General features: G+C 42.1%; 1 protein-coding gene across 1 annotated transcript in view; it reads left to right on the forward strand.

The window, feature by feature from the left end:
* Positions 1-14653, forward strand: part of LOC137411383 (uncharacterized) — a 56330-nt gene extending 41677 nt beyond the window's left edge. The window contains exon 7 of the mRNA XM_068096732.2: positions 12018-14653. Within this exon, the coding sequence (XP_067952833.2) occupies positions 12018-13294 (1277 nt within the window). The 3' untranslated portion in view covers positions 13295-14653. The remainder of the gene's footprint in view (positions 1-12017) is intronic.
* Positions 14654-14959: the final 306 nt, after the last annotated feature.

A 14959-nucleotide genomic window follows, 5' to 3' on the forward strand; every position in this document is an offset into this window, starting at 1 on the left:
CCGCTCTGTAGGATATTTAATTATTTGGCATGGGGGCGGTGTACTTTGAATGTATGTGTACTTGTTTTTGATTTATTGATTAATCAATGAATCGATTAATTATTTAATTATTCGATTAATTAGTAAAAAAAAAAAACATTTCCCAGTTACAGATTCTGATGAAATGGTGGTGGTTTATGTGTTCTGTGACCGAATTGATTGATAATTTAATTTTTTGATGATTATTATTTATTTATTTTCATTATTAATCATTTATTTATTTTCTTTCTCATTTGGCCAATATCTCAGGAACCTTTTGAGCTGGGAAGCTAATATTTGGACATGACAGTGACCAAGTGATGTGGCTTTCAAGGATATTTTTGATTTATTGATTAATCATTTAATCGATTAATTATTTATTGATTAATTGATTAATTATTTATTGATTAATCAAGTAATTATTTAATTTTTTATTAATGACTTATTTAATAACATTTCTAAAAGATACATCTTCGGATGAAGCACTGGTGGTTTAGTTAAGCTACTAGCCAATTGATTAAGAAAATATTTTCTGATAATCTTTTATTGATTTTAATTATACAATTAATCAATCAATTAGCGTACACCTCTCCCTCCCAATGCGGCCTCTATGAGCTGCACTGCGGTATTGCCGGGCGCCTGAGGCGCCCCGGCAATGCCGCGCTGTAGGATATTTAATTATTTGGCATGGGGGCGGTGTACGTAGTGTGTTCAAAAAGTATCCGACCTTTATTTTTCGTGCGTAAAAAAAAAGAAGCTAGGGAGGCATTGATTGGTGCACGTATGTAGGCGATCCTAATGCACACGCGTGAATTTTTTCACACCTGCAGAAGCTGTCATTCGACGGCAGACCGCCGATGAGTGAGGAAATGTAAGTGAGCACCGTCGGATTTTCGTTTTTGACAAAATGACGGAAAAACTTGAACAACGCTACTGCATCAAATTTGTGTTTCATCAAACTTGCATCAAAACTGCAACTTGGTTTCTGGGTCGTACCCATAAACCCAAGACTCATCGCCAGTGATCACTGTGTTGAGGAAGCTGGGATCGCTGTTCAGTCTCCAGCATGTCCTGTGCGATCTCCAAACGGAGTTGCTTCAGCTCAATCGTTAGCAACTTTGGTACGAACTTCGCTGAGATTCTCCTGAAGCCCAAATCCTCCTTCATAATGGAATGAACGGTGTTGAATCTTGCGGATCGCTTCCACTTGGGAATCGCCAAGCTTTACACAAAATTTGATGCAGTAGCGTTGTTCAAGTTTTTCCGTCATTTTGTCAAAAACGAAAATCCGACGGCGCTCACTTACATTTCCTCACTCATCGGTGGTCTGCCGTCGAATGACAGCTTTTGCAGGTGTGAAAAAATTCACGCGTGTGCATTAGGATCGCCTACATACATGCACCAATCAACGCCTCTCTAGCTTCTTCTTTTTTACGCACGAAAAATAAAGGTCGGATACTTTTTGAACACTAGTACTTTGAATGTATCTGCACTTGTTTTCTTGTTTTTTTGTTTCCTTGTTTGTTTGTTTGTTTGTCCGGGCGATATCTCAGCCATCCTTTGAGCTGGGAAGCTGAAACTTCGGCACAATAGTGAGCAAGTCCTTTGTCAAAAACGGTATTTTTTGTTTTTTGATTAATCAATTAATTGAGGAGTTATTTAATTATTAGCGATTAATTAAGTAATTAAGTACTGCCTGTCGTAAGAGACGACTAAGAGGGTTGGCGTCAGGAAGGGCATCCGGCCATAAAAACTGCCTCAAAAAGAGAACCATGACAATTACAACGACATATGGGCAGGGTACAGCCCGAAGTGGAGATCGGTTTCTGAGGTTTGGGTCATGGAATGTAGGGACAATGACAGAGAGATCAGGAGAAGTGGTGGAAGTATTGATCAGAAATAGAGTGGACATATGTTGTGTGCAAGAGACGAGATGGAAGGGAAGTGGTGTGAGAATGGTGAAGGGTAGGCAGGGACAGAAATACACGTTTGTGTGGCAAGGGTGCCCGGAGGGTGTGAATGGTGTTGGTGTCCTGTTTTCTGAGGAGTTTGTAGACAGTGTGGTGAGTGTGACTAGAGTGAGTGATCGGTTGATGATGGTGAAAATGATGATTGGAAAGCTCTTGGTGAACGTCATCTCGGGATATGCTCCGCAGGTTGGTTGGAGCGATGAAGAGAAGGACAAGTTCTGGTGTGCGATAGAGAAGCTGATGGAAAAGGTGAAAGATGAGGAAGTTGTTGTTGTAGGAGGAGACCTAAATGGACATGTGGGAAGGAGTATGGACGGTTTTTAGGGAGTTCATGGGGGTTACGGATATGGTGTGAGAAATGGAGAAGGTGAAAGGATTTTGGAGTTTGCTGATGGAGCTGATTTATTGATTTGTAATACTCAGTTCCAGAAAGAGGATAATAAGCTTGTTACATACACGTCAGGTGGGTCGACAACAACCGTTGACTACCTGATGGTGCGTAGGCGAGATAGGGGGCACCTCCGGGACACAAAGGTGATCCCGGGGGATGAGGCTGTTTCACAGCACCACTTGGTTGTCTGCGACATAAGGGTCAAAGGTGCGAGGAGAGCTCGGCGGGTGAAGTACCAACCGAGAATGAAGGTGTGGAGGTTGAAAGAGGTGACAGTAAGGGAGACATCAAAAGAGAGGCTGAGTAGGGTAGAGGATGATGTGGTTGAGCTTGAACGTGGTTGGATGTCAATGAAAGATAGTCTGTTGGGAGCCGTTGGTGAGGTATGTGGATGGACAAAAGGACCACTGAGGCACTCGGAAACATGGTGGTGGGATGAGGAAGTTGGAAAGAGGATTGACGAGAAGAGGAAGAAGTTCAAGGAGTGGCAGAAGGCAAAGGGTACGGGAGCAGAAAAAGCAGAGCATGAAAGTTATAAGGCAGCCAAGAAGGCTGCAAAGAAAGAGGTAGCAAAGGCGCAGGAGGCATGTAGGAAAATGTTTGGAGAAAGCTTGGATTCGGAAGAGGGTCAGAGAGCGGTATTCAGGATTGCAAAGCAGATAGCGAAAGAGAGGTGTGATGTGATGGGGGTGAGTTGCTTGAAGGATGAAGTGGGACAAATCGTTGTGGAACCAGATGGAATTAAAGGAAGATGGAAAAGATATATGGAAATGCTATTGAATACCGAGAATGAATGGGATGGCAACATAGAGAGTAACCCAGTTTTAGGACCAGCAGAGAAGATAACTGAGAAGGAAGTTGAGGAAGCGATAAAAGCAATGAAGAGTAGAAAAGCGGGAGGGCCGACGGGAGTTGTGGGAGATATGTTGAAGGCAGCAGGAAGTTGGGGTGTGAAGAGAATGACAGAGATCTGTAATCTGGGGTGAAAGAAGGCCGCATTACAGTGGATTGGGAACTGAGTACCCTCGTCCCTCTATACAAGGAGAAAGGTGACCCTCTGGAGTGTGGCTCGTACCGAGCGATAACGTTATTGGAGCATGGAATGAAGGTATTGGAAAGGGTGTTGGAGAGGAGGATAAGGAAGAAAGTGAAGATTGACGAAATGCAGTTTGGATTTATGCCAGGAAGAGGAACAACAGACGTGCTCTTTATTGTGAGGCAGTTGCAGGAGAAGTACAAGGAGAAGAGGAAGAAGTTGTTTCTTGGGTTTGTTGATCTGGAGAAAGCATTCGATAGGGTTCCTCGCGAAGTATTGACATGGGCATTGAGGAAGTTAGGAGTGGAGGAATGGTTGATCAGAGTAGTGATGGCAATGTACAAAAGAGCACGCCACAGCTGTAAGGACGAAGGCCGGGAACAGTGGTGAGTTTGAGGTGAAGGTGGGAGTGCATCAGGGGTCGGTACTAAGTCCACTACTATTTGTAGCTGTGATGGAGGTGCTGGCTCAGAACGTGAAGGAGGGTTTACTGTGGGAGTTGTTGTATGCAGATGATCTGGTGTTGATTGCGGAAAGTATGGATGGACTGAAGGAAAAGATGAACAAGTGGAAGGAATGTATGGAGACAAAAGGTCTGAAGGTGAATATAGGAAAGACGAAGGTGATGGCAAGTGGTAAAGCACGTGGTGAGGTGGAAAGAACTGGGAAGTGGCCATGTGCTGTGTGCAGGAAGGGTGTCAGAGTGAACTCCATTCAATGTACAATGTGCGCTGAGTGGGTTCATCAAAAATGTAGTGGTCTGAGAGGGTCATTAACCAGTGTGGCAGCTACATTCAAATGTAAGGTGTGCACAGAGGGAGCTGCAGATGGAGGAAATGTTGAGTTGGATCTTGGAGACGGCGTGAAGCTGGAAGGTGTGAAAACATTTTGCTACCTCGGAGACATGCTGAATGGAGAAGGTGGATCAGACTCGGCAACGGTTGCAAGAGTGAGATGTGCATGGAAGAAGTTTCGGGAACTGAGTGGCGTGCTGATGAGGAGGGGAGTGTCGTTGAAGCTGAAGGGAAAGGTGTATGCTGCATGTGTGAGAAGTGTTATGATTTATGGGAGCGAGACATGGGTAATGAACGTAGAGCAGCAACGAAGGTTGGAAAGGGTGGAAATGCGAATGGTTCGACGGATGTGCGGAGTTTCGTTGAGAGAGAGAGGAAGACAAATGATGAATTGCGAAAGATGTTGGGAATAGAGCCTGTGATTGATGCTGTGAAGAGGAACAGGTTGAGATGGTTTGGTCATGTGTTGAGGAAGGATGAAAGTGACTGGTTGAGAAGAGTGATGGAAATGAATGTAGAAGGAAGTAGAGGACGGGGAAGACCGAGAAAGACTTGGCTAAAGATGGTGGAAGAAGAAATGCGGGCAAGGGGGTTAACAAGGGGAGATGCAGAAAATTATTAATTATTCGATGAATGACTTAATTAATTAATTTAAGGTACAGATTTGGATGAAATGGTGGTGGTTTATGTATTCCATGAGTCAATTGATTAACTATTTAATTTTTTAATGATTATTATTTTTTTATTTTCATTATTAATCATTTTTTATTTTCTTTCTCATCTGGGCAATATCTCAGGCACCTTTTGAGCTAGGAAGCTAATATTTGGACATGACAGTGACCAGGTGATGTGGCTATCAAGGATATTTTTTATTTATTGATTAATCATTTAATCAATTAATTATTTATTGATTAATCAATTAATTATTATTTTTTATTAATGACTTATTTTATTAAATTTCTAAAAGATACATCTTCGGATGAAGCACTGGTGGTTTAGTTATGCTATTAGCCAATTGATTAAGAAAATATTTTATGATGATCTTTTATTGATTTTAATTTTGCAATTAATCAATCAATTATTGTACACCTCTCCCTCCCAATGCACTCTCTATGAGCTGCACTGTGGTATTGCCGGGCGCCGGAGGCAATGCCGCGCTCTAGGATATTAGTTATTTGGCATAGGGGCGGTGTACTTTGAATGTATCTTTACTTGTTCCAAATTTTTTCTGTTTGTGAACCCAACTTCTACATCCTCAATCTCATTCTTCCCTTCAGGTCTGCAAGACAGCTGTTCTCCATCATCTTAGATCATCCCCATTCCAAAACCATGATCTTTTCTACCCTCGGTAACCCCACCCAAATCCCTCCTCCTCCCAAATTTCCAGTTTGCCTTCATGAGAGTTTCCTTCTGTATCCATCTTGTCCACCCCATGCATCCTCTCCTGTCCCTCATTCCCCCCCCACACCAATGAATTCTGGTTTGTCCACCTCCCTCTATCATGGCCTTCAGCTCTGCTGTTGGTGTTTTCCCCCTCTCTCGACTGTTCCTTTTGCGTGTGTCCCCAATGTTCCTTTTGCGTCCTGTTACATCCTGATCCATTCAGGGTCCCAGCTTTTCCACCAGCCTCGACTATGTATCCAAAAAGGCCGCGTTTACTTGTCTTGCACGTAAACATAACCGGAACTTTCTTATTGTTCTTCGTTTTTATTCATTTTATTTTCTTTTTTTGCCTTCAAAGAAGTTCTTACCCTTCTACCGCTTCGGCATCCCTGTTTACTTTTACCATCAATGAATTATCACATTTGCTCATGTTCTTACCGATTCGACTGCACAGTGAACAAACATGCGAAGGTAATTTGTTGATACATCTATCATATACGGCAGTTCTATGAAGGATGCATTTCGGAACGAGAAGACGTGGCAACCTGGAAGAGGTGTTATCGTGTTTTGTGCATGTGGGCGAACAGCTGTGTGTTGGGGGTGTTGTATCTTTGGCGTTATTAAACCTGCCCCGATGACAATTATCTACAGTTGACTCTTTTCTGTCAAAGATCCAAGACGTATTTGGGATAGTGGGATGTGTTTTTAAGAGCGGCAGGGATTCCTAAGCATGGTGAGTTGACACGATTGGTAAAGTTGGTGTGGTGGTTGTGCCACAGTTTATACTGTATGATGGCAAGAACCTTGGATGATATGCGTGCGATTATGGCAATATTAGACCACTAGAGGGCAGTCCGTAGTTACACATAAAAAAAACCTTCTAACTTTACCCCAGTGCAAATAATTACCAATCTTGTGCATTCATTGAGTCACATTGATTGCGTTGTTTTGCTTGAATGGTGTATCCCATATTTAATTGTGGTGTAGGTGGCTTCAGTCTGATTTGGAATTGAAAGCTATATCACACAAATATATGCTGCTGAAGGAAATTCGACATATTATGTATGCTTCATATCCGGTAACTCCTCACTGACATCATTCTCAATTAAACAAGTTAGCAGTGTTTTTATGTTTTGGAGAGATGATTGATTAAACTGCTTCATTCGCCAAATTTCCTGGTGAGAATCCTGCAGAGAATGAATAATTAAACCAAACTTAAATGCCCAAAGTCTCACCCTTTTGAAATACATGATGGAATGTTTAAGATCGACATTCCAAAGGAATAAGGAATTCTTCCACCCAGGGCTTCAAAATGGCTGTCGTCGTCCTCAGGTCATCCCCCATCCATACTTGTGATCTTATCCACCCTCGTTAACCCTCCCCAATCCCCCCTTCCTTTCCAGGTCATTGTTTTTCCCCTCTGCCTTCACTCTACTTTCCATTTCTGTTCCATTGCTGCTACATCCCCGGTTTTGTCTTCCTTTTCTTTCATCCCCCTTCTTGATGTGCTTCGGCTTGTATCCTGATTGTTCACTCGCTGTGTCATCCTCCCCTCGCTCACTTTCATTCTTCCCTTCGCCCATTCTTCCTCAAAGTATCCCTCTGTTGTGATGCTCCACCTTGCTATTTTTGTATTTCCTGGCTTTCCACTATCTTACTATAATTCACCAAATGTCCGTCCGTCTGTCTGTCTGTTCGAAGGTACCGTAAAAACTGCTGAACCGATCGCAAAGATATTTTGGGTGGATAATCCTGGGATCTCCAGGAGTAAAATAGGCTATTTAGTTTTCCCAATTTCAGCTTTAGTCTCCAGCATTCTCAGGTTTGGACTCCCGCATAACATTTGCGTTCGCATAACGTTCATTGTTCTCATTGTGACGATGTTGTTTTCCCGGGTGCCGCACAAACGGCTGCACCGATCGAACTCGGTGACCTCAGACAAAGACCTTCTATAAGGAAACGGGTTGAATCCCTGCTTGAGAGAATTCTAACCCATTTCAACTGAAAGAAACACGTATCGGGAGTACATACGACATAGCGATTGTGAACACGATTAGTTTAATCTTCACATGAGAGAATTCCACATAGCTATTTGGGCGGTGAATATGCTAACAGATCGCTGTCTCCATCGATATTGCCAAGGCCGTAACACCTATCGGCTCAAAATCCTTTTAACTGTTGATTTGGAAGTTTTTACAATGAAGGAAACACGTATCGGGAGTACATACGACATCGGGAGGACTAACTGCACGCGTCTTCAGTATCAAGCTTAAATCTGTCATGGCGGATCTGTAGAGCGGAATGCTTGGAGAAGTGGTGGGCTACTTCGGCATGAAGGAGGATCAGAAACGTGGACTCCCACACTGCCACATCCTGCTGATACTTGCTCCCGCATGACGTTATTTTCCCGGGTGCCGCACAAACGGCTGCACCGATCGAGATTTAACGGATGTTTATATAAATCGTTTAAAAGAAAAAAAGCCTTCAATTTCTGATATTTAACTTTTCATTTGGGCCTCCCAATTGAAGCCCCACCCATAGGGCGGGTACCGTTGCTCGTGTTCTTAATTCTGTCCTATTCTGTTCTTTTCTGCATTTTAGCTGTTCCATGAACCTCAACTTTGTATAAAAGCAACTTTCTATGAACCTCAATTTCATTGGACTTTTCGTACCACAATTTTGAGGCCTACTCTTTCCTAGTACGAGTCCACATTGTTATTTATATTGTCCTCTCTTCCTACTACCTTCAGCCTTTTTGTTTTCTCCCTAGTTCCATTATTTCTCCTTATTGTCCCCCGTCGCACCGCAGAGCGAAAGGGGGACTATGGTTTTCCCCTCTGGCCGTGTGTCCGTCCGTCCGTCCGTGCGTGCGTACGTGTGTGTGTGCGTAAGCGAAGGACGGCATTCGAATTTGGTGTGTGGGTGCAACCCACGTCAAAATCCAAGATGGCCGCCGCCATGTATGTCTGACGCCATGTATGTCTGAACCTTGTGAGAGGAATATCTTGAAAAATAAGCGAAGTACCAACTTCTAATCTGGTGTGTGGGTGTATCTAGGCATAAGGAAGAACCCTATTGAAAATTGGGTTGTTACGTTTAAATCCAAGATGGCCGCCGCCATGTATGTCTGAACCTTGTGAGCTGAATATCTTGAAAAATAAGTGAAGTACCAACTTCTAATCTGGTGTGTGGGTGTATCTAGGCATAAGGAAGAACGCTATTGAAAATTGGGTCGCCACGTCAAAATCCAAGATGGCCGCCGCCATGTATGTCTGAACATTGTGAGCTGAATATCTTGAAAAATAAGCGAAGTACCAACTTCTAATCTGGTGTGTGGGTGTATCTCGGCATAAGGAAGAAAGCTATTGAAAATTGGGTCGACACGTCAAAATACAAGATGGCCGCCACCATATATATGTCTGAACCTTGTGAGCGAAATATCTTGAAAAATAAACGAAGTACCAACTTCTAATTTGGTGTGTGGGTGTATCTCGGCATAAGGAAGAAGGTTATTGCAAATTGGGTCGCCACGTCAAAATCCAAGATGGCCGCCGCCATGTATGTCTGAACATTGTGAGCTGAATATCTTGAAAAATAAGCGAAGTACCAACTTCTAATTTGGTGTGTGGGTGTATCTCGGCATAAGGAAGAACGCTATTGAAAATTGGGTCGCCACGTCAAAATCCAAGATGGCCGCCACCATATATATGTCTGAACCTTGTGAGCGAAATATCTTGAAAAATAAACGAACTACTAACGTCTAATCTGGTGTGTGGGTGTATCTACGCATAAGGAAGAACGTTATTGAAAATTGGGTCGCCACGTCGAAATCCAAGATGGCCACCGCCATGTATGTCTGAACCTCGTGAGCAGAATATATTGAAAAATAAGCGAAGTACCAACTTCTAATCTGGTGTGTGGGTGTATCTCGGCATAAGGAAGAACACTATTGAAAATTGGGTCGCCACGTCAAAATCCAAGATGGCCGTACCATATATATGTCTGAACCTTGTGAGCGAAATATCTTGAAAAATAAACGAACTACAAACTTCTAATCTGGTGTGTGGGTGTATCTACGCATAAGGGAGAACGCTATTGAAAATTGGGTCGCCACGTCAAAATCCAAGATGGCCGCCTTGCGTCTTCCACTTTGTCAACTCGCATCACTTCACCGACGGGGGACCTAGGTGTAACGCTTGTTTCTCCTTCAAATTCCCCCAATGGTAACCCTTGTTTCGTGTCTATATATACAGTCATGGCATACAGTATTCCTTTGCTGTGTCTGTGTTAGCCATGGGTCCTAAGAAGGATAGTGGTAGTGTTTCCAAGCGTAATGTGGTTACGATGGAAGATAAGTTAAATCTGATTAAAAGATATGAAAAAGGTGAAAAAGTGTCAGTGATAGCGCATAGACCTTATCGCGAATCGGAACCGCAATGCGTCATGGGATCGGAAAGGGGCAATAGCGCCGCCGGCGGTCGCTGTCACTTTGACAGACTGCTTGTTTACATTGACACACTACGTGATCCTTACCACTTTAACCTACTTTTAGGACTTTTTTACTGTGACAAATTAACTGTGAACTGTGATCAGCTCATGAGCCAAGTATTTGCAAGCCAAGGACACCGTCGCAAAACTGAAAGCCGCCATTGCAGTATGTAACAAGAAGCTTACTGTTTCGGACATAGCAAACTGTGATGAACTTGTGAAACTTTATACAGGTTTACCTAGTTATGACCTGTTTAAGTGGTTATTAGCAGAAGTATCCCCTCATGCACAGAACCTTCATTATTATCAGGGGAAATTATCAATGGAAGACAAGACCTGGCAAATAAACAATACTACAAAACCCGGAGTTAAGCGATCTCAATCTTCAGAGGATCAACTACTCATGACACTCATGAAGCTTCGGCTTAATCTTCACGAGGAGGACCTCGCATTTCGCTTTAGATTAGGACAAAGCACCGTCTCCCAAGTTTTGTTCGCAAGTGTACAGCCAATATAAGTCAAGACCAACTCTCAAGTGCCTTGTTGGTATTACACCTAGCGGAACAATTTCATACATTTCCAAACCTACAGGAGGAAACACGTCGGACAAAAAAATTGTAAAGATGACGAACATTGTAGACAAGTTCCAGCCCGGCGATATTTGTATGGCCGATCGAGGTTTCAACATTCAGGAACTGTTCTTGCATAAGCAGGTTGTTTCTCTTCTCCAATGGGAACCCCCCTTTCCCTCAAATATTTCTTTAAATCGCTGGATTTTAATGCCAAAAAACGCTGAATTTCTTTCACATTAGCCATCTTCCTTTCCGTAAACACAGCGTCGATCGTAGACAGACGCTTCCTCTTCTGGGTTCATGTTTACCTTTGCCCCCTTTTCGATCCCATCATGCTTTGCGGTGGAGCGCCCTCTGTTGATATTTACCGATTCGCGATAAGGTCTATGCCTTAGGGCTGCCACGGTCGACGGTATCGACCATCATTCATGATAGGGAACGTATTCTCGCATACGTCACTGAAAAAGCGCCGCCGGCTAAGACTGCTAAAATGTGCGTTTGTGTTCAGAAGAGACGCCATGTTTAAGGTGAATAACATAATCTTATTAATTTTATTTATTATTCTTTACAAATTCATTTATTAATTGTGTTCATTACTCATTAAAAAATATGACTAAAATGTGTTTTTAGTGTTCTTTAAGGTTTAGCGATAGTTATATACTTTCGCGAGTTATTTACTCTAGTTTTACGGTGTTTGTCTTCATTTTAAGGCATTTTTAAGGCATTGCGCCCGGTTTACGTCAAAAACCGAGTTACGTCACGGCTTATGGAACCAATTAATGACGTAGGCCGGCGTATTACTGTATATATATATATTGTTACGTGCTCCTCCCCGACCCCCTGGTCACGGTGTACCTCCGAGCCCCGAGAGTCTCCTTTTTCAAATTCTGTTTTTTTCTTTCCTGAAAGTCCTAGTGGAGTCTATTTGTTTCATTCACTGTATCCTCTCCAAAATCCAACCCTCCCTCCACCCGCCTTCCTCCCCCACTCTCCCCCTCGCCCCATGCCCCAGCCCTCTCCCTTCCACAGATCTTCCGATGTCCCTGTTCTCTACTGTTGTTGTGCTTCCCTCTCTCCTCCCCTCTTGTCTCCAGCTCCCTTTATTATATCTTTTAAGTGTTTTCTGTTTACGTCTTTGTATTTTATGTGTTGCTCTTACACAGGCCTCGACTTTGTATTCAAAAAAAAAAAAGTATTAAGTATATTTACTATGCCAGCATTTGGAAAGATAGTGTCAGTATGAATGGACTCACTATAATTAGTAACTGTGGAGATGGAGATGATGATAGGTAATTAGGTAAATGGTTTAATTGGGAGATGGATGTTGATTTTTAAAATCTTTTTTTTTATGCTTTCTCTTTTCAGATGCTGTTGCAGCAGCTGCATCTTGTCTTGGAGCCTTGGCAGCAGAGGTTCCAGTTGAGCATTCGATATCTCAGGAACATCATCAGCCCATAACCATCACCTCAAATAACACTATTCCAAGTCGACTTTCTGATCTCGCTGTTGCAGTAGCTGCAGCTGCAGTCGGTGCTCCACATTCTGGATTTGAGATCCAACCTGTCACTACCTTCCATGTAGCTCCAAAAACGTTTGAGTGCAAAACATGTGGAAAATCCTTTGGGCAGAGCTGTGCACTGTCTCGGCATTCACGCAGTCATTCCGACGAACGTCCGTTCACATGTCAGGACTGTGGCAAATCATTTCGTGGTCGCTCTGATCTCGCAAAGCACACTCGGCGGCATTCGGGAGAGAGGCCGTATCGGTGCGCATCATGCGACAAGTCATTCAGTCAGAAATCAAATCTCCTCCGCCACCAGCGCTGTCATTCGGGCGAGAGATCATTCACATGTGACACTTGCGGTAAAGCATTTGGACAGAAATCAAACTTGCAACGCCATTCTCGTTGTCATATGGGTGAGAGGCGTTACATTTGCGCTGCTTGTAAAAAGGCCTTTGGACAGAAATCAAACTTGCTTCGACATGCCGCTGCCTGCCACTCTGGTGAACGACTGCACGTGTGTGGAGAGTGTGGAAAGGCCTTTGGTCAAAAGTCAAACCTGGCACGCCATCGTTTGAGTCATAACTTGAAGCGAGAGGCAGGGTCAATGCCACCTCATGAATGTGCAAGATGTGAAAGGGTTTTTGAAAAGCGTTGCCATCTCGTCAGACACGTGAGATCGCACCGTGGTGAGATAGAGTTGGAGATGAAAATGGAGGAGCAATGTGAGAGGAACGCTGCAGGGAAGAAAATAGAAATCGAAGTGCAGATCAACGATGGAATGGAGGAAGAGAATGAGCAAACATCTGAGACACTGGAGAACGATGAAAAAGAAAAAGATCAGAAGGTATACCTTGACAGTGAAGGTAATGCAATGGGAAATATGGGAATGGGGAACTTGGAAAATCCTGCATCACAAAGTATAGAAATTGAATTGACGGAAACAGACCTACACCAGGAGCATAAAGTAGAAAATAACAATGAGTTGGATAAGTGTGTAAAAGAGCAAGAGATTGTAACTCTTGAATCAGATGATGAGGAAAAAATTGGGAATTCCAAAAAAATCGCTAGAGTTCACATCTTGGTGCAACAAAGCCTGGAAAGGTCAGAGGAAGATGCAGGCAATGGAGATTGTAAATGACCAAAAATAAACCATCCTTAAATGGCAAGTGATTCAAAAAACATTTGAAATCCCGGGCTTGCAAAGTTTCCTTTTGAAAACTGTTGAAAAACGTATCGCTTCTTGCTTTTTCCAAATTGTTTTTGTTGTCGAACCTCCTCCATATCAACTTAGTCATACATGTATATTCTGATTAATAAACAAAATAAATGTGAGTGAAGAAGAGAAACGTGTTTTCCTCACTTTTTCTCCTTATCAATCTGTGCTTGTCTTCCATTTCCTATTGTTGGTTTATTTTCATTTTATCCCAATAATTTGCTTTTCTCTTATTTGTCCTTAAATTATAAACAGTTCAATATCAAGCATGACCCAGTTGGACATCGTACATATTTGTAATGATGTAAAATGTTCTTGTAAAAATATCAAAATAAGTTAAAGATTTGAGTTTTTATCGTTTGTTTTGTGCACCCACAATAATTATGTTAATTTGAAACTTGTTCAACAGGATGTTTTTTTAATTTCTTTTTTTGCGTTTATTTAATGTCACGTGATGAACATGTAACGAAACAATAAACCCTATGAGTTGCCAATCATCTAACTCAACTTGATGGCATTGTTTATTTTTGTGATTTTACTTCAAAAGCTATCCGTAGTTTTGCTTTATACTCGTTCTGTAGATTTAAACAGCAACCTTGAAAGGTACAAATTGGAACAAGTAGGCATGAAAGAATAGTTGGTTTCATATTAAATGTTCTTTTGTTTTCATTGATGGTTTATGCTAGTTTGAGAGTAAGCAAAACTGCTCACATAATGCAAGATACTGGCATTCGACATAGCATGAGAGCTTTGTTTCTTTTATTTTTTTGGAACTAGAGTCCGTCTGGGATATATTAAACTCACTAACTTTGATCATTTTTAAATCTAATTTCAAAGAATAAGCTTCACGCCAACAAAAACTTGGAAAGAGAACTGGACCTGAGAATGGTCGATTTGTTCTAAAAGGCTCCACGTGTTCAAATTTCCATCATATGATACAATTCATGACTAATCTGATTGATCTTAATTTTATTAAAATTAACTTGCTTGATGAGGGTGTTCGGGAGAGAAGCCTTGGTGAAATGTTTTGCTTTTTATTATAAAGCATCTTTGAATATTTCAAGGTGTATTTTGTTTTCTTTTCAAGCACTTGCTGTTTAATGATTCACTTTAAAGTACTGCAGTACGACCTTTGCTCATTTTTTAACATGTGAAATGACAGTTGATTTTAAGCATTTCGTTCCAAGTTATTGAAAATTTAGTTTCTTTCATTGCTGGCTTTTTTTCTGTTTACATCATGTTACACCAATAAATATTACTAAGATGCAAAAGATTAATTTCACATTTCTGTCTCTGCATTTCCCTGCCTGGTTTCCAGTATTTCATCATTCTCAGTTGTACTAAGCGTAATTATAAACTAAGCCATTTCCATCACCCCATTGTTGGGGAGCCGTTTATTTACAAAATGCATAATATTGTGACGGTTGCGGCTCCTGAAGGATACCAGAGTAATGAACGTCGCCTCTGGATAACTCCAAGAGGATGGCATGTCTCAAAGAGACCACGATTGCCAGTCACCACAGAACGTCCCACGGGATCCCATGCCCAAAGTCATGTTACCATACGAAAAAGCCTAAGTATGAGCCGGTA

This window comes from Myxine glutinosa, chromosome 6, assembly GCF_964187855.1.
Source record: "Myxine glutinosa chromosome 6, kmMyxGlut1.1, whole genome shotgun sequence".
Lineage (NCBI taxonomy): Eukaryota > Metazoa > Chordata > Myxini > Myxiniformes > Myxinidae > Myxine > Myxine glutinosa.